Source organism: Triturus cristatus, chromosome 6 (assembly GCF_964204655.1).
Source record: "Triturus cristatus chromosome 6, aTriCri1.1, whole genome shotgun sequence".
In the NCBI taxonomy this organism is placed as follows: domain Eukaryota; kingdom Metazoa; phylum Chordata; class Amphibia; order Caudata; family Salamandridae; genus Triturus; species Triturus cristatus.
In genome coordinates, this window is record NC_140589.1 from 822405344 (window position 1) to 822432562 (window position 27219).

General features: G+C 44.9%; 1 protein-coding gene across 1 annotated transcript in view; it reads right to left on the reverse strand.

Moving 5' to 3' along the window:
* The window catches only part of ACTN2 (actinin alpha 2), a 266246-nt gene that overhangs the window by 146962 nt on the left and 92065 nt on the right, over positions 1 to 27219 (reverse strand). Inside the window, exons 2-3 of the mRNA XM_085611425.1 lie at positions 25427 to 25541; positions 22429 to 22548 (exon numbers count right to left, since the gene is read on the reverse strand). Of these exons, the coding sequence (XP_085467551.1) occupies positions 22429 to 22548; positions 25427 to 25541 (235 nt within the window). The remainder of the gene's footprint in view (positions 1 to 22428; positions 22549 to 25426; positions 25542 to 27219) is intronic.

The window sequence follows — 27219 nt, forward strand, 5'->3', positions numbered from 1 at the left end:
CTGGAGCGCGACGGCTCCTAGGAAGATACAGTAGGACCAGTGGTATGCCGCGTGATAACACACCCGCTATTTTAGGGGTGGAAAGGGAAAATAACCCTTTTCTTTTAATAACCCTCACCCACTCTAATATGCCACTAGTAGAGTGAGTGATGGTTATTTAAAGAAATGAGTGAGGGTATTTAAAGAAAAGGGTTATTTTCCCTTTCCACCCCTAAAATAGCGGGTGTGTTATCACCCGACATACCACTGGTCGTACTGTAGCTTCCGAGGAGCCGCAGCGCTCTAGAAGGGATACTTATTGTCTTACAATATTTCTAAGGGAGGACATATCCCTCCATCCTCTCACTAGAGAACCTCTCCACCCTCTAAGGGCAGCAGGTTTTTCCTCCCCTTAACTCTGTTTAGTCAATCGAAAATACTCCATATTTAGGGTGTGCTACTAAATTGGAGAATTTTCAGTTCCCTTCATACTGTAAATGAGACTACAAATCACCACAGTGTGTTCCAGTTACTCCAACCCATCACACTGCATTGCATCCTAGGGAAGGTACCTCGCCCCTTGACACGGTTCCACTACCTAGCTCTGCATTCTTGGAACACTAACCTACCGCACTGCATCCAAGACTGCCACACAACACTCTATGATAGGGACAACAAAACCCCAAATTGCAGTGTAAGGGCAATAAGCCATTGTGTTGATTCCCTGGGGAAGTAACCCACCTTAATGTGCTGCAATTGCAAGGGTGTACTGTATAATAGGAACATTATTCACTACTTTCTACATTGTCAAAGTTACATAAACCTGTTACCCTGAACTATGCGCTGTTGTCACCAACTGCACACTAGGGACTCTAACATGGCATGCAGAAATCTATCCTATGCCTCTAGCCTGCCACGTCGCATCCTATGGACTGTAACCCACTACAGTTCACTGCAAATTAGTGACACTGGTCCATTACACATAGAACTACCTCCTACAGGCAATAATCTATCCTCTGGACACTTTGGTCAATAACATGACTAAATGTAATCTTGTAACATTAACTCAACACACAACACTTCATGTTAAGGACACTAACCTACCACCCTGCTCTACATCCTACGGCCGCTACACTATCATGGTGCATCCTAGGGACACTAATCCACATATTTGCATCCTAGGGAAACATGCACAACATTGCATCCTACGGATACTAACTCATGAAGTTGCACTGCACCCCTGTGGCACAATCACATCATAGTGCATTGCATCCTAAGAACACCAGACCCCCACATTGTACTCTACTCCACCACGCGGCACCACATGCTAGGTGCATTAACAATCTAGGGTCACTAACCCTCTACAGATCATTGCATCCTGGAGAATTTAACCAAATACACTTCACTGCATTTTATGGATACTAGACCAATACACTCTGCTGAAGCGTAATGACAATAACCATCACACTGACCTGAATTTTTGTGACACTGATGGAACACAAATCACTGTATCTCGGTGACCCTAATGCATCACCATCGTAACACTAACCAACTACTTTGCACTGAATCCTAGGGACTCTAATACTCTTTACTAAATGCCATCATTCAGACACTACCTCACCACTCTACAGTGCACACCAGGAACACCACTGTGCGTCATCCTGGGAACATGAATCCATTACACTGCCTATTGGTGATGCTAATCAACACACTGTATTGCATCGTGGACGAACTATCACTCAACAGTATATAGTATATAGTGTGGAGGCTACCACACCGCATTTTTTTCTTTTTAGTTTAGAAAGCTTTATTGAATATAATAAACCAAGTAAAACATCAATACAAAATAGAATCATTAGGCAATGAGATAAAACAATAAAAACAATTGAATTCTTACAAGATTTAAAGAATGCCATAACGGAAATAGGGGATATACTTAGGGAAAAAACTTTTTTTGAAAGGTATTATGTTTAATATGCAAGGGGAGGCAAAAGGAAGACAAGGAAAGAGAGGGTAAGGAAGGGAGGGGGAAAAAGTATTCAATATACAGAGTAAAATATCCTCTAAATAACATAAGCAAGTAACTATATATATAAGACAAACTAAAGAACGACTATAAGTAATAAAGGGTACAAAAACAAGATTATCAAGGGACAATTTGAGAGAGAAAATTGGTTAAAGGCAATCATAACAAATCTTTTTTGATCAAAAGAGGTACAGTGATGGCAAAAGCACGATCAAGCCTATGATGGTGACACAATAAATTCCACCAGGCGTTATATGAAATCTTTGAAGTGTCTTTCCAATTGGTAGTATTTATCTGTAAAGAAATGGTTATATATAAATCTATAAATTTGCATGCATTACAATGAACATTCCATATAGGTGAGGCACCACCCAGAAAAATATGGACAATCTCAAAGGAGTGGTCAGTAGCTAATATTTCATTTAATTTTAACCAAATACGAGACCAAAGAGATTTAACTAACGGGCAGTGAAAGAACATATGAAAAAAATCACTATTGGTATGAGAACAAGACCAACATTTTTTGGAATCAGACAATTTGAAATTATGCAAGTCTGACGGGGTAAAAAAAAGTCTATTGTAAAAAAAGTACAAAGTCTGTGTAGTACTAGCAGAGCGGGAAACAGTGTGTACCTTAGACCATAAGGAATTCCAAACCTGAAGGGGAAACTCTTGAGCTAGATCCTTTTCCCAGGAGAGTTCAAGTTTAGATTTGGTTCTCTCAACAAAGGGGCAGGAAAGTAGTTTATAGATAGCCGCAGGTTTGAGAGGAATAGAGAAATCTGGCAGTGGTGGGGAAGGAGTTGTGTCAGTAGTGGGCAGAGAGGCAACTTGAGAGATAATAAAGGCTAAGGAATTTTTAAGCAAGGGATATTGAGAGGAATATGCGTTGGAAACATGAAAGGAGTAACGAATGTCAGAGTAATCTTGTAAGGAGTTATTAGCAAGTAAATTATTAAAAGTAATAATACCTTTATCAATCCATTCCTTCCAAGAAAGTGCTCTGTTATTTATCTGTAAGGATTTATTATACCAAATTGGAGTTGAGGAGAGAAACTCTGACTGCGAAAGGGAGGAGCGAAACACTGAGAGGGCAAGCGCTCTAGAATGCTTAAAGTTAGGGGTAAGAAAACGCTGCGGAGGCTGAGATAAGCGAGTAGCCGTATTGAAGGAGAAAGGTGAAAGTTGCGCAAGTTCTATTGAGCTCCAGGCTGTTAGAGGAGGATCAGATGAATCAGATAGAAAAGGCCAAATTTGTTTTAAAGTAAAGGCAGAATGAAAGAGAGTGAGGTTGGGAAAATTGACTCCACCTGAATCTTTGGGTTGTTGAAGACGGGAAATAGAGATCCTAGCTTTGCGTTTATTCCATAAGAATGAGGTAAAGATACAAATTATTGTTTTAAAAAAATAGAGTGAAAGGGAAATTGGAAGCATAGAAAGATAAAAATTGACAATGGGAAGAAGCATCATTTTGATAGTGGCTAGCCTTCCCCACCAGGATAAGAAAAGGGGAGACCAATTGTCTATAAGGGAAGAGAGCTTTTTATCAATATCTTTCTGGTTAAGTTTGATGGTTTCTCTAATAGTGTTAGCGTAGAGAATACCTAGGCATTTAATATTACCAGAGTTCCACTCAAAGCCAGAGTCTTGAAACATGTGAGGAAGGCAAAATTTGTTGAAGGGAAGAACCTCAGACTTGTCTATATTAAGTTTATAACCAGAAACCAGAGAGTATTCTTGCGACAATGAAAAGAGTGAAGGTAAAGAAGTGGACGGATTAGAGATATAAAGTAAAATGTCGTCTGCGTAAGCAGTAAACTTAATATCAATGTGCTGAAATGTGAAGCCAGTATATGATGGTGAACGCCGAATTTTTTCTAAAAAGGGTTCTAACGCAAGAATAAAAAGAAGAGGGGAGAGAGGACAACCTTGTCTGGTGCCTCTCTGCAGGGAGAAATAATGAGATTGAGAACCATTAACCCATATAGAAGTAGAGGGAGCAGAGTATAATAATTGAATATATCGAATAATGGAAGGGCTAAAGCCATGCCACCTCAATGCACCAAACATAAAATCCCAGCAGACTCTATTGAATGCTTTCTCAGCGTCCAATGTAATAGCGGCAACTGGGGAGTTCATCTTTGAGGCAAGGTTAATGATGTTGAGGAAAGTTCTCGAATTGTCAGTTATGGACCTGCCTTTGACAAACCCAGATTGATAAATGTTAGTAAGGTTGGGAATGATTTTATTAATTCGAGAGGCCAGAATTTTAGCATACATTTTACAGTCAGTGTTAATTAAAGAAATAGGTCGATAATTTTTACAAAGGGGGGGATCTTTATCTTTTTTAGGGATCAAACATAACATTGCCTGTGTGAAGGAACCTTTGGATTCCCCTTGGGCAAGAAAATCGGTAATCAAAGAAAGTAAATGTGGTAAAAGGATATCCTTAAAGTACAAATAAAAACGAACCATCTGGGCCAGGTGTTTTATCTTTGGGGAGAAGAGTAATGGCATTGAGTATTTCTTTTTCTGAGAGGGGGACATCGAGGGAAGAAAGATCAATAAAACTATCAGAGGACCTGGGACCACACCGCATTTTAATGAATCCCAGTAACACTAACTCACCACACTGCATCCTAAAGACATCCAGCCAAAGAACACTGCATTATTTGGACCCTTGCCCCTTAAACTACACTGCACCATCGGACCACTAGTACACCATACTTAAAGGCATCCTAGGGTCACTCACCCCCACACCAAACAGAATCCTAGGGGCACAAGCCAACCACGTTGCTCTGCTCCCCAGTAGTACAAACCACCACAAAACATTTAGGAGACTTGCCCACAACACTTTGCTACATTCTATGGTCACTAATCCAACACATTGAACTGTTCCCTTGGTGCTGAAAACCAACACACTTCACTGCACCACAGGGACAATTTCAAATGCACTCTACAATGAGAGAGCATATCAAATAAATTACATCATAGACCTCAGTTGCAGGTCCTGTGGGTTAGCAAGAGACTGGCACAACAAGCCCTGGAGAAATATGGAGAAGGAGTCCAAGATGGAGCTGGGGTCCAATTTTCTCTCCCCCCATGCAGAAACGTAGGAATTCTTCAGTGCAGGGACAGGCAGGGATGTCTTTCTTCTCTTTTCTTTAATTACAGGCGGATTCTTCGGTTGGAGTTGGCCTGCATGGCGTTTAAATAGGTTAACCGGTTTTCAATTAGTGATAAGGTCTAACCAATTGTAGCCAATACTATTAAAATTCCACGGCTTCCCATTCTCAGACTTTCAGCAATGTGACTTTTCTGGAAATATACTTTGTGGCAAAAAAACTATCTAATATTATTTTGCACACAAAATGTAAAGATGATTGGCAGCATCGCAGCTGGGTGAAGCTCTCACCTATTCCCAAACTACACCACTGGCCCTGTCATTTCAGCCCATTTCACTTCAAATGAAGCTCCTTTTTTGAATTGTAAAAGAACCCCTGAGGTCCATTGCATCCCAAGTGCCACACATGGTAGCTCTCGTGAATTTGCCTCTGTTTTTTTTTTGTTATTGTGTCTTCATTCCTTAGAAGTAGCAGGTGGCATCCCTAACTTCCTACAAGATGTACAAAATGTGTCATCCCACAACAGGGTTCTCCTAAGTCGGCCCCGGAGGGCTGGATCCATAGCAGATTTTTAAGATAACTACATGTATCTAAATGGGGATATTCTAAAAATCTGTTATGGATTCGGCCCTCCAGGACTGGCTTTGGAGAACCCTGTCCCAGAGAGAAATGCATTTATCTTTACTTCCTCATGTCCGCACTGTGTGGAACTGTGAAGGAGCATGCATACAGGCAGTTGGCTCATCAGTGTGAGTGTTAGGATGATTTGGTAATAAAAAAGGTTGTATATCTGGAAAGGGCACCTATGGCAGTGGCTTGTTTGGTAGCCTGCTTTCACTGTAAAGTTAAAATATAGAAGACGTACAGAGCAACAAAGTGAAGATGAATGGCAAAAAGATACATTTTCTTAAAGCAAGCTAGCACCCTTAAAATGAGGTGCACTGTATGAAAGCCTCTATGATGCACTTGGATGGGTTATAGCAATAGGGTGCAATATGGTTGCTTCTGCCTTTATGAGCCCGAGTGGAACTTTCCCCCTGTGGCTGAAGACTGCAGAAAGTCTAGAAACAGAAGCTACTGATGTCTGGCTGGAAGAACACCAGTGGACCTGTTCCAATTGGACATTTTGTATCCAAGCCCTTGTGAAGTTGTTCTCTATGGCTACAGGATGCAGAGGGGGCAGAGCACAGAGGAAGCTGTTGTCTGCTGTAGAGCATTTCAGTGGACTAATTTGAACTTGCCATTTTGCTCTGACCCAGAACATGAAGCTGTGCAAGGAGTTTTATCAAGGTAGTAGAGCTGCAAGATTATATACAGAAAACCGAAGAGGAACTGAACAATGTGTCAATGCTGCCTGAAAACGAAATATTCTTTGCAGCTTCATTTTAGGGTTTTTATTTCTCTAGAGCATTCGCACGATGTACAATATGGTTATTCCCTTCTGAACACCTGTGATTTGCATTACAAACTGGTGAACAAGGTTCTAGGCCCCAGATAAGCATGCCAAAAAGATTCAAATTGCCCTGACAGAAGCTTAAGCTGCCTGATTACATCTCCTCCAGGCAGTGAAACCATTGAATAAGCTGTGGCTGTGGCTTTCTGGTAGTTAGGATCCCAGAAGTCTATGGCAACGAAAGCAATACAGACAAAACAGAAGACTTCCCCTCTAACGTATAACTCTAGCAGAGACTTTACCACTGCATAAGCTGTGGCTCTCGGATAACCACAATCCAGATAGCTGTGGCTTTTAAAAGTCCACTGCTTAAGGGTATTCAGCGTATCTGGATCCCTTGCGAACAACGGGAGGCCCAGTCCCGGAGTCTTTCTGTAGCTAAATAAGCATTTTACACTTTAAGGGGTTGTTCGCAAGCCCCTTGTGCTACCAGTGCGTCACATTTAAGATGGAGAATAGCGTACCGGTGGCGCAAGGAGCTCGTAAATAAGCCACTTAATTTTTATGTTAAAAAAATTCAAATATAAAAATAAATCAGGAACCCTAACTACATGAATAAGGTTCCTAGGTTGAAAACAAAATCCACTGAGTGTATGGTGTAAACTCAAAATGGTTGTTCTATGAGTGTATTTATTTTTCATTTACGTTTGTGGAACTGTCCTTCGGCCCACAGAAGAAATAGATATTCAGGAGACACCCATATTTATCTCAAAAAATCCTTACGAGGCATAGCACAGCATGTTTGAAGACTCACTACTGAAGATTTCTCAGGCATCATTTTGAACATGCTTGAATTAAGGTCTTATTGCCAAGCTTGTGTACTGGGCTTTGAGACTTCAAATTATTGGAAAAGAAAGCCCCAAAGATCGGCCACTTATCTCTCTTTTCTATATATAGAAGGTACAAGGACACCTTTTGTGCATCTGATAGTAAATTTGTTTCACTGAAAATGTGGAAGATGGCGGGTTGGAAACCTTACAGGAATTTCTGTGCCCCCAGTCCCTGACCACCCACCTTCCTGTCACCTGACTGCCAGCACCCAACAACCTCACAGTGAAGGCTTTCTGTGGTCGGCTGGTAATTTCTGCTGAGCCTCATAGAGGGGTTCATGGGGCTGCATGTGATGGAGGCCATCTCTGGAATGCCCCCTGAAATGTTGAAGGACTGCTGTGCTTCTTTGCTATTGCCAGCATTACTTGTTCTCCTTTCACTCCTGTGTCTGACAATTTCTGAGGGTCTCTATTTACACACTTTGATATATCTGTGGTAGGCTGTGCAGCACAGCTGGGATTCAGACCATGGAGCTAGGAAGGCTTTGTGTGCAGTACGTTATGCAGATTTCTAGAGCACCCTGTCATCTGGGAGTGCATCCAGGCGCTGCACAGTGGTGTCTAGCCAAGCCAATTTAGCAAGACTATGCGAAAAGCCAGCTCTTCAGCTTCATGTAGGTCCTATTTCAGACAAAGAGGCTCCGGTAGGGGCTTCCAACTAGGAGCGTCACCATCCTTCTACCCTCAGCATGGACGAGGTACTCGAACAAGAAGCTTCCAGTGCTGTGGACAAAGTGCAAGCAATTTTCACAGTGAGTACAATCAGCCATCCTTTCTCGTCTTCCCAGTAAAAAGTAGGGGGTCGCCTCAGGTTCTTTTCTCAGGCTTGGGAATCAATTACTCGGGACCCTTGGGTCTTGGAAACTGTCCAGGGGTTCAAAATAGACTTCTTACTACTACCACATCTCTAGGCCAACAGAAAGTGGTGGAGGAAGAGGGGTCTTCCATGTTAAAAAAGGCGCTATTGTAGATGTCCCACTGGATCAGAAGGTTTTTGTAAGTACTCTCTTTCTGGTGGAAAAGAAAGACAAAGGTTGGAGACCGGTAATAAATCTTAGAGATCCAAACAGGTTTCTATTATACAGACACTTCAAGAGAGAAGGTATCCATCTCTTAGGGGATAAATTATTGGAAAGAGACTGGTTGGTGAAACTGGACCTCAAAGATGCCTATTTCACCATTCCCATAGCCAAAGAGAGCCAGTTTTTCTTCAAATTATTTTCTGGCAAATTCACCTATGGGGTCCACTGAGATTGGATTTGTTTGCAAGCAGACTCACCTTCCAGCTGAAGAGATATTTCAGCTGGATGCCAGACCTGGTGCTCTGGCGGTGAAAGCCTTTCTGCAACCCTGGAATGGAATTCAGACGTATGCCTTCCCTCCTTTCGTGATGATCCGGAGAGTTCTTCAAAAATTCAGACTGGAGGTAAGCTGTCTGGTTTTGATAACTCCCTTTTGGCCATCTCAGGCATGGTTTCCAATGATTTTGGAGCATGTCTGCGACATACCCTTTCTTCTACCTACAGGGAAGGACTCTTAAGGGACGTGGATGGCGGCGAACACCCTCTGATCTTGACAGGTACTTTGAACCTTCTTGCCTTGAAGGTTTCAGGAGATCTAAGGAGATGTCAGAATTTTCGAGAAGAGCTGAAGAGCTCTTCGAGGAGTCCTGGGCTCCAGGTAACCGCAGTAGATACAATGGAATATGGAAAAATGGGTATGTTGGTGTCTAGAGAGGGACTTCAATCCCTTGGAGGCACCGATAGTTGAAATAGCTAACTTTTTAGTGGAACAGTTTGATGAGGGACTTAGATACAGAACGCCTAACTGCTATGGATCTGCAGTTTTGGCTGGTCATGCTTTGGTAAATGGAAGAAGTGTTGGAAAGAAAGTCATGGAGTGTAGAATCCTTAAAAGCATCAGATTAAGAAGACCTCCTAAGCCTGCATATGAGACTCTCTGGGATGTGATTCAGGTTCTAAACTTATTCACTTCTTGGCCCAGTAACAGATTTCTGTGTAAATCAATGCTTTCTATGAAGCTAGCCTCTTTACTGTGCCTGATTTCCGTGTCAACATGTGTCAGATGTGAAAGCTTTAGAGGCAAGACACTAAGTTTATGATGCCTTTAGAGTGAAGTTTGAGATCATTAGTAGAACTAAATCAATGTCTGACTCAATTTTCTATTTCAAATTTTACTTGTGCAAGAGATTGTGTGTGGTGAATTGTATGAAAGAATATGATTCCAGAATGAATGAACATCGCTCAGATGGTGTTAATCAACTTCTCATTTCTTTTGTAAAGCCTTTTAAAGCAATGACTTGTGCAACGATAGCAAGACGGGTTAAAGGAACTATGCAGCTAGCAGGTGTTGACGTTAAAAGATTTCAAGCCCACTCCCTGAGTGGAGCTATGTCTAGTCAATCCTTCTGGAAGGGTGGCAAACCTAAGGACATCCTTAGGACCGCCAATTGTTCAAACTCTATTACATTTGCAAAACATTACTGTAAACTGACTTTTGGGTTTGGTTGGGGGCAGGTGGGTGGGCGGTCCTGCAACAGGGCAGGAGAGGAGTGGCTAGCCCAATGTCACAGGACCTGACTGTTTGGTCGGCCCTCTGGGGCCAACCAAATCAGTCATGCCCCCTCTGCCATTATCTCCATGGAGGCTGCATGCAGCCTGCATGGAGAAAACGGCCTCCCCATAGACACCTGTGTGGTCGGCGTCCCAGCTAATCACAACGCTACAATGGCATAGGGGAGGGGAGGGAGGCTGCCTGCTTCCTGCGGCTGCAAGGAGCAGAGACGATGTGGGACCGGATCGGGTGGCTAAGGTAAGTTATTTTTTAAAAATATAATTAAAATTAAACCAAAACCCCCCGTGCAACCCACTCCCCCACGCCCGCGAGTCATGCCGGCCGCGAATGAACATGCTTAATGTTAGCCTCCAGTCTTGTAATGAAATAGTGATTCTCATAACTATTATGCCAAGAGAATCTGAATTTCATTAAAGACACGGAGGCTAACATTATACCACCCTCCCATCCCTGCGATGGATAAATGCTTTGGATAAGGATGAAAAAAAAAAAATACAAATCTAAAGAAGGTTAATGAAATGTAATGTTTTACTAGGTTAACAATTTATATTATATGCATTGTTTACGTGCTTTTTTCATTAGAGTGTCTTGCACTTGTGTCTGTAGAAGATGTTGTAATATTCCTATTTAATTTCAGATAATTCCTAGTTGTTCAGACCTGTGTATTTCCATCACCTGGAAGACGGAACGAACTGCCTTCCTTCTTGGGTTGTGCAATGCAGCTTCTTTGTTTTCTGAGGACTTCTTGCGTTTCCTGTTGCGCCATATTGTTTTGAACTGTTCGTAATACATGATGGAGAAATTTTGTCCGCATTTCAAAGAGGCAGATTATACAGTGTGCATGACTATTATGATCTAGCTGTATTCTGTTGTAGAACAATTTTTATTGTGATGTAATATTTCAAAGCGGCTGTGTGAAGTTTGCATTAAAGGAATAATGCATAAGGTAAGCCCCCGGGTATTTAAACAAATTCAGATTCTCTTGGCATAATAATTTGGAGAATCACTATTCCTGAGGGTCTCCATTAAGTTGCTCTGATATATCTGTGGTAGGCCATGCAGCACTGCTGGGTTTCAGACCGTGGAGCTGGGACTGCTTTGTGTATAGTACATTATGTTATACAGATTTGGAGAGCGCATTATCATCTGGGAGCGTATTCTGGCGCTGCGCAGGGGTGAGCCTAGCCTAGCCAATTTAGTCAGACTACTCAAAAAGTCAGGTCTCCAGCTTCATGCAGAACTGTGTGTAGCGACAACTTGTTTCACACTTTAGGAGAGAAATAGAAGAAGGCTCTGGTTTTCCATATGCGTGTGACGCGTGCAAGTAGGAGTCCGGATGAGCGAAGATGTCTGGAAGGTTTGTGACAGCAGATGATACTGCTGAGGTATGCTGGGCCAGTGTTATGTAATTCCTAGAAAGTGTAGGTGAGGAGTTTGAACTGTGCTTGTTTGTGTATCGGAGCGGGGCCGGACTGGGAATGGAAACCGGCCCTGGCAAACTGCTTGGCCGGCCCCCCTGGGATGAGGGGGGGGTGCAGCGGAGCTGTTTGTGAGGGCCGGTTTCGGCCTATGTTGTTACTGGGAGCCGATATTGCCGACCCCCAGTAACAAAAGTGGCCCCCCAGGGGCCCAAAACCGGCCCCCAACCTGGCGGCCCACCGGGGAAATATCCGGTGCCCGCTACGGCCAGTCTGGCCCTGTATCGGAGGTAGTGGAGCTCCTTCAGATGTGGTGTGATGTGAGTCCAGGGTGGGAGGTTGAGAGTGATTCTGGCCGCCAAGTTCTGAATGGTCTGCAGCCTTCTGATGAGTTTTTTGTTAATCCCGGTAGAGGGTGTTCCTATAGTCGAGCTTGCTTGTGACAACAGAATGTGTGACAGTTTTCCAGGGGCTAATTCAGAGCCATTAAGGGTACGGAACATCAGGCGTTGATGGGGTATACTTGGGCAGCCATGTCAAGTTTGTTGTTGATGACATCCAGAGGTTCTTGGCATGGTTGGTACGGGTGAATTTCAGTCCGAGCTCTGCTGCCATGTTTTCAGGTGTATCAGCCCAGTGATTGGTTGTCTCTGCTCTGGGGGAAGCTGCCACTGCTGCGGCAATATGATATCCGGAGTCTCCTGCATTCTATGAAGGCAGCCATACCCTTGGATTACTAAAACAACTAGCCCGCTTACCTATATTTAGGCTTTCCTGTTTCAGTTTCTATTTTTGGTAAATTCTGGTGGGGTTTTTTCAGTGTTTTGAAGTGATTTCAATACCTTAAAATAACTGTGGTTATCAGTGGTTATACATTTTCGTGCCATTAAAAACATCAGAAACAGTTTTTCCGGTGTTTATGGAAAGTTTTGCTTTTATTAATGCTTGCTTTCTGAGGGGGCGTGGCTAGCCAGCCAACATGGTGGACGCAAATCCATAATGCTCCGACTACCATTCCCCTTAAATCCGATAAAATTATCCTGTAAGAGAGCCATTCATGTTAATGCTGACTGAGACCAGGCGCCTGAAGATCTGCTGCACCAGATGAGCCTGGTACCGAGTCATTTGGCCCACCGAAACCGGGACGGCGTGGGTGACGAGCGTACAGCCCTGTTTGCTGTGAGGCCACGCGTGGGCATTCTAAGTTGGAAGATGGCCGCCCGCGATTAAGCGTCTGCTCCCGCGACTGCAGAGGACTCTCACCCAGACCAGGCGCAGGCGGGGCCGAGAAGCGGGAGTGTCGCTGCAAGCGGGGGCCCTAGAATCGTGCCGCTCCACCCCCGGAGTTACAACTGCTGCGGTATAGAGGACAAAAGCTCAACCATTGTGAGGTACATTTGCCCATGCTGGGCGGCGACAGTGGTGGTGGAGTGAGGCCTGGCAACGGAGGCATTGCTGTATCTACTAAACACCTCAAACTGCACCCACCTGCCTCCCGGGACAGCAATCATTGCGGAGATGCTATCTAGGGGCCCATGAGCTGGGGGCCATGAGGAGACAGAAGCCGCTTGGGAGAGACCGCCTGTGACTAGGTGAGCGGCAGGAGTGGAGGTCAGGGATCATGCAGGACCCCTGGGACGAAAGAGACGCAGCGGCACGCGCCGGACACGCCAACCAGTCTCGGTGATACAAATCCCGGTGAGTCGGAGCCCCTGGAACAGCGCCGCTGTTACAGAGTATGTTTGGCTGCGGTGTGGCAGACCTGCGGGGTCCCTGCGAGGCGGGCCTGGGCCACTGTGGAGGCATCGACGACCCGTGGTGGTGGTTGGAGCGGCCCCGTGCTGGAGTGGTCTGCTGTGCACAAGAAGTTAGACTAAACAGCACCGGAGGGGACGACATATTGCGCACTGGTGAGGAGGCGGTGGTAGACACATTAACGGCGCTCGCTGAGGGAGGCTTGAACGGAACTAAGCTGGTGTTGGCAGGCAGCCGCGATAATCACAGGGACCCCAAAAAAAACAGCTGGAGCCTGAAAGACAAGCCAACATTGAACCACTGAAAGGGTACATGGTAGAGACACTGAATGTGCGCACATGCTGCAGTCCCCCACTCCCATGCACGTAGGACACTGCTGCTTGCGGGGACCCACCTTTGGAGAGCTCAGCATCGACTGCGCCACCACGCAACTGTGACGTCCGACTGCCCCATGCTCTGCCATACATACATTGCTGTGACCAGGCGTGTTGCCATCGCTGGAAGACGAGGCGTACTATCCTACCAGCAACTAATCAAGGTAGAGGCGATACACAGACCCCGCGGGTTGGCGCATGCAACCTTGCCCACAGATAGCGAAAGGTGGCGAGGCCTCCACAAACAGCCCCCGCCTGATCGCGTCTCCTGAGCAGCCCACGCGGAAGCAGAACTCCCTAAAAGTGATACCACCACCGACTCATCGCCCTTTTTGACAACTAATCGCAAATACCCACGGCGCAGCAGCTGGTAATGGGCCGAATGAGAGCCAAGCTATAGCAGGGACCACTGCGTGCAGGCAGATTAGACCCCATAAACGTGAGTGCTGGAGGGGTGATGGAACCAACGACCACAGCCCTGGTGGCCAAAATGGACTCAGTACTCGCAGCAGTGGAAAGGATTGGCGCTGCGCTGGAACACACCAGGACCTCCCTGGAGATTCGGATAGATAAGGTTATCTCTGACTTCACCTTACCCCAAGCAGACCACCGCAAGATGGCCGAAAAAGTCGCTACACAAGGCCAAACACTGAAGGAGCTCCAGCCTGTAACGCAAAGTCATACAGCTGCACTGCAAGACTTGATAGACCGCGTTCACAACCTGGAAGACAGAGCAGAAGATGTGGAGGGACGTTCCCGCCGCAACAACATCCGCGTGGTGGGCCTTCCGGAAGGCGAGGAAGGAAGAAACCCAGAGCAATTCACGGAGCGTTGGCTGCGCGATCTCCTACCCCAGGGAACATTGTCAATGCAGTTTGCGGTTGAGAGAGCCCACCGCATGCCGGCACACGAGCCCCAACCAGGAGCCAGACCACAACCGTTCATTTTCAAATTGCTCAACTACAGGGACAGAGATGCGGTACTCTGTGAAACACGCAAGATGGACAGCCTAAAGGTGAGCGGCAGCCAAGTTATGCACTTCCCAGACTACACCGCTCTAGTACAGAGACACAGGAGCAACTATACAGCGGTGAAGCGCCAGCTCAGAACTCTAGAGCTACCATATTCATTGCTGTTCCCAGCCTGACTGCGAGTGGTCACGAAAGAAGGGACCCGCTTCTTTCACTCTCCTGAAGAGGCATGGGACTGGCTGGAGGAGTCGGGGTTGTGGACGGGCATGAGGCCCTCGGGCTCAGATGGCGACAACTCAGCGGGCAGGAGAGCCAGACAACGACGGTGGCGGGGGCCTATGAGGAACGCAACTCGGGGACTGCAGCACCGAGTCCGGAGAAAATAAGGAGGGAAAGACAAGACGCCCTGGAAGCAGTTACAACCCTCGATCTCCACATCCCAAAGAACGATCAGACTTCTACACGCGAGTTTCCGTTGGTGGCCAGTGGCTTCTCGTCGCCATCAACAGAAATTTCAGAGGATCTTGGCTTAACAGTAATAGCCCCACAAACTGCTGATGGCATTATATGAAGAAGTACCAATGAGATGAACTCTGACATAGGCAGCTCACGCAAGTAGAACACGGTTTGTTGATGTCTACGATCTTGCTTGCTGCTGAGTGGGGGGGTGGGTCCACTAGGTTAAACACCACACACACCTCACACTGCGATGATATGGTAACAATATGCCCACCACTGGCCACAATATGCATATCATCAGAGGACACATATACACCTGATTCGGCATCCAGGCCTACACACTGCTGGTCCCGCGAGACAACTCAGGTGATTATATAGATGGCACACTACACATACTGGAACTAGGGGGATGGCCATAGCACAACGTCACTAGTGTGCGCACCCCAATAGGCAGCACACTGACCTAGTTTGTACTACTCATCTGTTACAGAGGTTTGGACGGACATTGCGAAATTTCCGCTCCAGATGTTATGATGTTCTTAGTTAATTTACTGTTGTTGTTTTTGTTGCAGCATCCCGACACACTCATACATGTCCCTGACCTCTGTGCCCTGTGGCGCATCCCGTCCTTGGCACCCCTGTCGATTAACTTCATCAGAAATGACACTAGCTGACATAATCACATGGAACATATGTGGCATGTACACACCTGCGTATCGCTACTCCATATTCGCGCACCTCCAGAGACACTCGGTTGCAATTGCCCTACTACAGGAAACACACATGACACAGCCGGAACTGGACAGATTGCGCAGGCGCTGGAGGGGACAAGTGTATGGCACGACATACTCGGCGCACGCGAGGGGCACATTAATCTGGGTGAGAGCGGGCACCCTGTTCATTTGGGTGGACGCGGTGACAGACCCTGAAGGCAGATACACCTTAGTGAGGGGGACACTTAATGGCCAACAGATATTGCTAGGTTCAATATATGCTCCAAACACGGACCAACCCTCGTTCCTAGCACAGTTGTCCGCAATGCTGACTCCTTACGTTGGGCTCCCCTGGTTGCTTGGGCGGGGATTTCAACTCGGTGCTTGATGTACACGCAGACAGATCCTTCCCGCCCCTCCGGACGACGACAGCTGTGTCAAATGCGCAGACGCTCACAGACTGGCTATCACATTGGGCGTTACTAGACTTGTGGCGTGTCCTACATCTTAATTACCGTATCTACTCCTATTACTCTGCAGTACATGACTTACACGTGCGTCTGGATAGGGTAGTGGGCTCCCAGTCACTAATCCCCCTAGTTGAGGTGGCGGAATACCTAGGGTGGACGCACTCTGACCATAATCCTTCCCATACCCACTTGGCGACTCCAGCCATCCGCACTGGAAGACCCAGAATTCCGTGCATCCCTGGAGATGGCTGTTCTTGAGTATTTCGAGCTCAACGAGGAGACGGCGAGTGCCACACTGGTGGAATGGGATGCCCACAAAATTGCTGTCAGGGGTCACTGTCTCGGTGCCACATGGAACATACGCACACAACTGACTTTATCGCTCACTCGCCTAGAATCACAATTACTCCAGTACGAACGAGAGGGCGAGGGCGGAGGTAGACAATCAGGCCATCTGGAGAACCTTAGGATGCGGAACTCATGGAACGAATGAGATGCCACAACCATACTGCCCACACGGCTCGTACACACTCTAAAGCGGACAGAGCGGGCCGCCTGCTAGCCTGGCTGCTGAACAAGACAGTAATCATACCCCAATCGGAGCCATACGCACACCAGAGGGGGCACTGGTATACACGCAGCAAGAGATACACAAAGTGATGTCAGATCATTACACACAACTGTACCAATCCAAGGGGCGCTGCTCCGGCCCCGACCTGGAGAGATTTTTAGAACCTATCTAGCTGCCCATAGCCTCAGAAGCCCACCAAGGGGCGCTTAGTGGTCCCCTCACTCTAGAGGAAATCGGGGAGGCGATTGGGTCCATGGCATCTGGGAAAACTCCAGGGCCGGATGGACTACCTGCTGAATACTACAAGGCCTACCGGGAGTCTCTGGAGCAGCGACTACATGCCCTTTACTCCCCAGCCCTAGAAGAACACACACTGTCCCCGTCGATGCGCGAGGCCTACGTGGTGTCCCTGCTCAAACCAGATAGGGACCCCGAAAACTTGGGATCATATAGACCCCTGGCACTTCTTAATGTGGACTATAAAATATTCGCTAAAGTGTTGGCGGAGCGTCTGGCGCCGGTGGTCCCCGAACTGGTCCACAACTACCAAAATGGATTTGTGCCCAAGCGTAGCACATCGCTGAATTTGCGGAGGTTTTTTAGGGTGGCATCGGATAGTGTGAGGGAGTGGCACAGGGTGGGATGTCTTGTGTTAGACCTCTAGAAAGCTTTTGACTGTTTGGAGTGGAGCTACTTCGCGGCAGTGCTATTGCGATATGAGCTGGGGTGGGGATTTCACCAGATGGTTGACCTATTATACAAAAATCCCACAGTTCGGGTGCGGCTGGGGCCATACATCTCTGACGCCATACCAATACGCAGGGGCACCAGGCAGGGATGCCCACTATCGCCCCTCCTGTTCGCGCTCGCAATCGAACTCCTGGCAGCAGCTCTGCGAGCGACGCTGGGAGATGTAATACCCCTAGGAGATGCGACACACCAGGTGTCATTGTACGTGGACGACCTCCTAGTTTTCGTGAGAGATGTGGAAAATATACCAGTTCAACTGACGCACACATTGCGTGACTTCACCGCTCTCTCAGGACTCTGGGTAAACGCCAACAAATCCTGCCTTTACGCATTCGGGGGGGGACACCCAGGACCCAGGCTATAATCTGGAGGGTACAAGGGTGCAGTGGAAAGCTGATACTTTCCGCTATCTAGGAATCCAGATATATCGTCAGCTGACAGACCTCTTCGACGGTAATCTGGGACGAGCCGTGACAGCCATCAAGTCACAAGTGCACCTCCTGAAAACGCTTCCACTAACAGTTACTGGCAGGGTGGCACTATCCAAGATAGTGATTCTTCCTCGTCTCCTGTAATACTTTGCTAACCTGCCACTATATGTCCCGGCGGCCTTCTTTACCACACTCACTAAATTGCTCAGGGACTTCCTTTGGGGCAATGCACGACACAGGATAGCGTTAGCAAAGTTATACTTGCCCACTGATAAGGGGGGTCTTGCTGCACCTTGTTTTGAACACTACTATTTGGCTGCACAATTGCAGTGGATAGCCTGCTGGCTCGTAGATAGAGGCCATGAAGACACTGCGACCACAACCCCTCCCCTCTCTCTGGACTATATTGCAAAACTTTTTCACCAAGCCTCTAGGGCCCAAACGCCAACCCCGCTCCTCCTGGCAGTGGCTTATAAGTGCTACCGTCGCTGTCTGTACCTCACTAGAGCGCTAGTCCCCTACGCACCGGCCATACCACTAGAGGGTTCCCCCAGCGGGCCTGGGGTGCTTACACCTCTTGAAATCACGGAAGGGCACGAAGCTGGCATACAGACCCTGGGAGACTTGTACCGGGATGGCACGCTCATACCATTTGAATCCCTGGTTGAAGAAGGGGGGCAGCCACTGGGGCAATTCCTCAGACACCGCTAACTGACCACGACACTAGCCTCTAGATGGGGGGACATGAAAGAGAAGACGAGCCAACACCTTACCATACAGTACCTTTACGTTATGGGGCGTGGCAGGCACTTCATTCGATGGTTTGCGGCATCCCTTCGTACATACGCAGCGATAAGTCTAGACTCAATCTGCCGCAAATCAGAGGCAGACCTGGAGCGGCAACTGAAGGACAGGGAGTGGGAAAATATAATAAAGAGCCCAACACGTATTCCCAGAAACATGAGGTTCCGACAAATACAACTGTTTATAGTCCACAGAGCATACCTTACACCAGAGAAGATCAATAGGTATTTTCATCGCACGGAGTTGGGGTTGGACTAGTACACATGCTGTGGAGCTGTTACAAGCTACATACCGATTGGCAGGCTATTAGTGAGGCTCTACATACATGTACGGGCCGCAACATACCCTTTGAATGGCCTGTTTACTTGTTACACCACTTCGCAGGACCCCGGCCACAAAAGTCTCCTCTCGCTTCCTTGACCTGGGATTGGTGGTAGCTAAGCGGCTTCTAACTAAGAGATGGAAGGCACAAGACCCGCCACTCATACGGGCATGGAGGTACTCGCTCCTAGCATGGGCCAAAGCAGAGGGAATTGCCATCCTGCGGGAGGAAATGGGGCTACGGAAGACACCTATAGCAACGCAATGGGAGGGACTACTCCAGGCCTTAATGCACATTGATGGGACAGCCCCGACACCGACCTGAGAGCGGGGGAGACGTCCCCACAGGGAGCGACAGGTAACCCATCAGTAAACATCTGCAATGCCATGTAAGTGCACATACACCAACTGACGCCTAGGGTAGACATCGATGTGGGCAGTGGGTGGAGATGATGACCTACAGGGAGCTGCGGGACGGGACGACGGGGATGGGGGTACATTGACAGTTGAGATGGGCAACGCCAAAACATCCAGTACACAATTTGCTAACTATGGCCACTGACCTAGCTTTCCATGCCAATACTGGTGCACTTGAAGATTGTGATTCTCTGGGCAGGTTCTGCAACATTTGCTTTGAACTGGGCGCTTATGCCCTCAGAGTTATTGAAGCGGTCAAAAATGAAATAGCACATTTGAAACTACAGAGTAAATTCCCCTTTACGGAAGGGATCTAGAACTCGTACAGAACACCAAAGTGAGGTTTCATTGACTTCAATGCCATGGTTAGTGAAGGGACATTTCTATGTATCATTGCAAGCCATTTTTCATACATTGTAAAATAAAAGTTCCTTAATTGCTCCTCAACATTGCTTTGCTTACCAAGTGGCAAGCACTCTAGCATGAAACATGTTGCCATTCCAAAGTCACTAAAGGTTTCATCCAGCCTACTTTGAAGGAGATATTTCACATCTACACCAATTATGATGAACACGCGGCAGACAAAGGTGTTTTCAGTCTCTAGTTTTTTATTATGTCCACTACAGCAGTTATATTTTCCTCTAAAAATCTAAGAATGCAATAGTGTACTTTTTTTCACATCACTATCAATATGCGAGCAAAGATGCTCACATTGCTTGCCTTTGGCATTATCACTCAGCAAAAATTCTGTTATCGGTTGCCTCATGGATAATATAGCATGCACAGCACTTGGACTGAGAACCATCAGTTAAGCGATACAATTGGGATGACTCTTTCTTTGATGCTACACAAAGCACAAAATGATAAATATTAGCATTTTAGTTCCCGCGCATAACAAAACAGTGCACCAGAATGGACTAAAAAGTCAATAGCATTCTTCATTAACTCTGAAGATTATAAAGATGCTTTCAGCATACCATCTAACAAGTGGCAAGGATCTCTTACAGGAAAGCACTTCAGCTCAGGTATCGATTTTGACACGTCATCACACATCTTTTTCAGATACCTAGCTGAATCACTGCAAATACAAACAATATCATTCCAATCTTTATTGAACTTAGGGGAAAATCCTTTTTGCAGCAGCATTCCAAGTGACACTGCGTTCCATGTTTTCCATGTTCCTAAAGTCTGGTGTCATGTTTTCACCACGACCCCAAATGCTTGGTGATATCTCTCTTTTCACATATACTTTTAACTCTACCTTGCTTTGAATGTTTAAAGCCTGAGGTGTTAGCAATTCACCTAATATCAATACTGACTCACTGGAAACTGGGGGATGATGTATCATGGGTTTTTACCCACTCTCTGTGGGTAAATGTGATGGCACATATTAAGACCTAAAACATACTTCTAAAGCCTGCATCTTTAGACCAAAGACCATAAAACTGAAAAAAGCAAAAGGAACAAGACACAATATTTTAGTGACATCTCTAAACAACAAAACTCAAGCAGAATAATGTTAGCCCAGTCTTTCTTGCTGCTTTGCAGTTACAGTTTAAAGTTACATTGTATTGCCCCCTCAGGAAGAAGAAAATGACTATTTCACTCTCCTTTTCATTCTTTGTATGGCATTTAGTTTTTGGTTGTGCATGTGTTTTTTGCAGTGTTTACATATTTACACTGGCGAGGGCTATTTCCCTTTCGGTGGGGTTTTAATAGTTATTATAGGCTTAAATCTAAAACCAGACAGCCTACCTATATTATTTTTCTATTTATACAGAAAAACATTAAGCAAAGAGCAGTGGCTAAGTTTGGGAAAGTGGCCGCCCTTCCATATAATTTGGCTATTCAAACAAGGTCCCCTCTTCTAGTTTTTGCACCATCCTATCCTCTCACTACCACTGTACTTCTCAGACTGTATCTTTTCCAACAACCTGGTTTTCCTCAGCTATGATCACTTGCAACATTTCTACAAAGGATGCCTAGGAATCAACCAACCACATGAAAACACTCTGAACATTTTTCATGTTATGTTTTTTTTTTTTTACATTTGTCGTGGGATAACACTGAACTGATTTTACCAATGCGTTCCTATAAGCCGGTTTTTGTTTTCTTTATTACTTTTGATCCCTATTCTTTTTCGATATCCTTCATTTTTCTTATCATATTTTTGTCTTTTTAATGAACATGTTTTTGACATCCAAAGTGCTTTATTGTTTATCTGTGCTGATGTTTTATCTAGTTATTGCGCGTTTCCCACAAATATTTTCTCTGAGGTAAGCCTTACTCTCTCTTTAAAAATAGGGCCTTATTTAGATCTTGTGGGGTGGGATACTCAGTAACCTAAGACTGAGCAAGGATTCCTCAAAGAAACCAGTGCACCTTTGTGGGCTATAATGTTTGGACTTTTGGCACCAGGTTGTAAGAGTATAAAAATGAACCTCTTAACAATTATTGTTAGGGGCATGAATGCGTGGCTAATCTTAAACTCTGTTACAGAAAGCCAATTTCTTGCTCAGTACTAGAATGGTTTATTTCACCTCAGTAGTACTAAATTAATTAAACAACTGACACTTCTGCCGCCCACTGCACTAGTAGCTGGCTTCTATTTATGTTTGCGCTCTGATGTCCCTTGGTTTATTTTGTTCCGTCTGCTATTTGCAGTGATCTCTTTAAAAAAGCCTCTCAGATAAAACAAACTCAATCCTTTCGCGTTGAGCAACTAAGCCTTGCAAAAATGTCCTTTCTCACACCACTCAGTTTCCTGAGACACAAACCACAACTTCCTGTTATACTCTGAGGAACCTATTCTCTTCTCATTAACTGTGATAGTGTCGCCCCCGCCCCCCCTACAATTCTTCCGTCGTCATTAGCTGCTCTTTCCAGATAAAAGTAAAAAGAAGTAACCCAGTGCTGCTGCCGTAAATGCCCAGGACATTACACATGCAACGTGAAAACCAACATACCTTCGGCACCAATAGACACAAGCTTCACTCCTTTACTAGAAATGTAATCCAGGGCTTTGTTGACGTTCGCAATTTTGTGGAAGCGCATCTTCCCTCGGTCAGGTTTAGGGAGTCGTTCACCTGCATGAGGATGTATAGGATTATTAAAATACCAGAAATGTGGATCAGTACATGGCTTGGTAGGGACGTGCAAACATGCCATAATTGAGAAGTTAACACAGACTTATGTTGTTCTTCTTATACAACCATTCTATGCAATTGCGCTCTTTCTACACCCTTCAGGCCCTGATTAGAAGGAGCGCAGAGGAGGTTAGGTGTTGACCACGCTCAATAAATATCAATATCTTGGTTTGCAGTATTAACTGGGAGAGGCAAATAGATCTGATTCTGAGTGTTTCTCTAAAAATGAATGTGCACATGTAGAATCGGTATTTTCTGCACCAAATTCTATAAATGCTGATATTTATTTCATATTCTCCATCCAGGAAATTGAAGCAAGTTTCACCTGCCATTGTGCATTGCAGCAGAACTGAAGGGGTTCAGTGTTTACCACAAATCTCAGAGTTCCAACCCCTGTGCTAAAAGGGCCTTCACTTGGAAGTTTGTTAAAGGTACAGACATCAAGTAACCCCTTTCCTCCTGACACTCCAACTTATATCATTAAATATATAAACACGATTCACTTGTAGCTACATTGTCTTGAAATGCGTACATGATGAAATGAGAAGAGATAGTGACTGCTATATGAGGGGCTATGGAAATTAAAAGGGGTGGCCGTGGGGCCTTTGTTCAGCTCTCTCTTACACTTAAGAATTTCTGCCCAATGGGACCTATTCACAACCTGCATTTTGCTGCACGTTTAGTAATGTTAAATAGTACTACTAAAGTACTACCAAAATGCTATTCACAAACCTACAGGTATAAATCTCCACCTCCACCTCTCCTTTCTTTTCTATAGGGCGATCCTCATACATGTAAGTTTACTACGTAGGGCCAGATTACGAGTTTGGCGGATGGGACACTCCGTCACAAACGTGACGGATATCCCCTCCACCTTATTACAAGTTCCATAGAATATATTGGACTTGTAATACGGGATGTCCGTCACGTTTGTGACAGAGTAACCCTGTCCGCCAAACTCGTAATCAGGCCCTTAGTAGTGAATGTGAGATGACCAGGGGCAATGGTTGGAAAAAAGGGGCACACCTAATAGTACATGGGAAGGGTAAGGAGGGGTTTTGGGAGGGTTAGAGAGGGGTTTAGGGATGGACATGCACACACCCACAAAAGAGCAACCCCACTGGTATTCACAAACTTCAATCCTTAAAGTTACTACATTAAAAAAGGGACCCGAAACAGTAGTAAATTACATCAGCTCAGACTGGATTAATTCAGCACCACACGTGCCCAAACCCTGGTATTAAAACACCCACTCATAGCAAATAATGATGGGGTGGAGGACTTAAAATAAACAGCATATGAAATAATGTAAGTTAAAATATATTAAATAATTGAAAATGTTACCATAAAATGTAATATAATGGTTGAAACAATCCAAAAATAAAACAGATTTATTATTGAATTATTAAATATTTTAACAACCTTTTTTGAATTTACGTTAATGTAACATTATTTTTTATTAAGATATAATTAAATTACTTTCGAATATTTCTGTACATTAGTTTTAATAATTGTTAATAAATAGCAGAAAATGTATTTTTTATTTTAGATGAAAATTTACTTTTTAATGTAACTCAAAATTTTGTTAATAGTGTTATAGCAATGTTTGTTTTGGTTTGTTTTTATAATACATTTATAAATTAGTTTAGATGACTATTTCACATAAAAATATTTTTATTAAAATTCTTGGGGAGTTGAAAAAACTTTACATTTTCACTATATTCTACCACAGAGTTGAGGTGGAGGTCTTCCTATAGTAAATCATAGCGAAGATGTAAAGAGTTTTTTAAACTTTATAATAAACTAGTAAATAAATATTTATATTAACTCTTTGAGTGCTCATGACAGCTCCCGGCCGTCATGAGTCACGGTGGGCATGTGCTCATGGCGGCCGGGAGCCGTCCAAACGTTGCCGCTCCGCCCGCGCGGAGTTCGGACGGCTCCCGGCCGTCATGAGCACACGCCTACCGTGATTTATGATGGCCGGGGGCCGTCCTGAGTACGGGAGTGCCACGCCCAACCCCGCCCCCTCTCGCACCGCGGCGGAATTTGCCCCGCGGCGAAGGGGTTAAATATTATCAAAAATGTATTGTACATATTTATTTAAAATGTAGAACAAAAGAAAAAAGGATACTGCACCAATAACCTAAATTTGAATTAAATCTTTAATTATTTAAACATATTAAATTAAATTAAAATTATCTTCCAAACGTTATATTAAAAAATAAATTCCCACATAACTTAAAAGGGTGCCTTTTTATGCATTAATTATTGTTAAAAGTGATGCACAGAATTTATTAAAAATAGTTGTATTATATTTCAATAACAACATTAATGTTGCATTGATTTATAAATTGAAAAGGTTTTATATTTTATAATTATATTTATTTGTAATAAAAACAATTTTAATTAACTTAATATATTTTAACATTATTTCCGATGTGGTTTTATTTCAAGTCCCTGCCTCCATGTTTTTTTATGGGAGGGCGCTGCCGTATCACCATTTAGCCATGTGTGGTGCTGGACTTATTACTGTTTCTTTTTGGCATTAGGAACTAATACTCTCAAACTTTACTGCCCATCATTTTTCAGGGGGTGGAGATGTTTAAGTCTACTCTTTTGAGGAACTTTACACTCGGAATTTGTGAATAGCCAAAAGTAGTAAAGTTACTAAGAAGTGTAAGGATAAATAACACGTGGAATAGACTATATGTCTTGGTCCCAAAAACAAATAGGAATAATTATTTTTGTCACCTGACCTCTCTGGCAAGGTAACGCTCAGGATAGATGAGATGAGTTAAATCATTTCAAAACTAACCTGATATGACTTCCAGAAGGAGCATGAGCTTGAGGCCATTTCGGAAATCATCTTCAATGTTCTCAATCTGAGTTCCGGCTTTCCTCAGATGAGAGTTGCACCAGGCTGTGAATGTCTGTAAAGAAACAATGAAATACAGTGAAGATCTTTAATCTGTCAAGGCATCGCCCAAACAACTGTGTTAGATGACTGTCTAGTTTTTCAATAAATTGTTTTACATTGTTTGCTTGTTGGTTCCCTAATATACTTCACTACTATACTTTTCTTAGAACACATTAACACTTTTGAAAAAACTGTGGCAGTAGTATAATAAAAGGAAACATGACAGTGGATCAGATTGGCGTGTACATTAAGCACAAGCATTAAGCACAAGTGGCTAGAATGTTATAAATACAGTAAAAGTGGCCAACACCACTTTAGTAAGTAGACATAGGGCCTCATTGTGAGTTTGGCGGTGCAGGAGCGGGACGCCCTGATCCCGCACCACCAAACCCATGTACAAACCGCCCGCTAGATTAGGAGTTTTCTCCTGTCTTGCGAGCGGTTCTTTGGTGTTCCCGGGACAGAGCCTATGAAATAGGTATCGCAATGGGAACACCAAAGGCAGTACCTGCACGGCATGGACTGCTGCAGTCCATGCCATGCAGGTACTGGTGTGCATGCACACAGGGGTGCATATGTTGGGCCCCCTGTGGGCATCCACATGGCGGTCGCACCGCCATGAAAAGTGTGGCGTGAGGAAACTCGTCATATGTTCAGCAGGCCGCCAATCATATTGCGACCTCAATATCACCGCGCCACTGCCAGCGATCTCTGATCCCTTGCGATTGCGGTGGTCCAAGGGCAGCCCGACCACCCTTGTTGTAATGGGCCAGTCGGAAGACCGCCACCACTGTGCCCCGACGAGTCTGGAGGGCCGTGGACTGCCAAACTCGTAATAAAGCCCATAGATTCTTCTACATTCATTGCCCACACGCAACCTGAAATTAATTTACTGAGTTGAAGGTGGTGTTTATAATTCAGCTCATTTTTCCACATTTAAATTGATAAAGAAATCAATTCCCACAAGTGTTTTGCATTTATTGAGTTCCATCTTTGTTGGTGTTGCAAACATTTGCAATAGCTATCCCCACTAGTTTTCTCCAAGGAACATCCACGTTCTCGTCTCTTTATTCTAATTATATTGTAGATGGACTTACGCATGGATGTCGATTTGCCAAAATGCCTTAGGTAGCCGAAAATACATCATGCTTCATTTAGCCCTCCCACTTAACACGCCACAGATTAGACCCCCCTGGCCCACCGCTGCTCATCAACAAACTCTCTTTGCGTCCTAGGGACTAGGGAAAGAACATGGAGTGAAAACTATTGGTTGTGATTGAAAAGTAAATGGAGAGACATTAAAAGTGCAAAGCTTCTTAAAGAAATCTCTTCAACCCTTAATTTCTATTTCATCATTGTCTGACTCACATAAGTACCCGAAGCCATGGGGGTGACTGCAAAGATATGTTGCTTGTAGACAGCTACGGCACCTGCATGTTTTTTACAAAATGCACTATTGCTGGAGGTCCGAGTGAGGAATACATTACTGTGCAGGGGAGTTGCATGTATGTGTATGTCATTGTGTGCGTGGAAGTCAGCAAGGGTGGGGTGTGACATGGTATAATTGAGGAGTGACAGCTGATACCCTTGGCTACCCAGCCAGGGCTGCCCAGGGGTAGCAGAAGCTATTCACCTTCAGACATTTTGCCAAAACATAATTTTGTGAACTGGGCAGTTGGCGCGGAAATTCT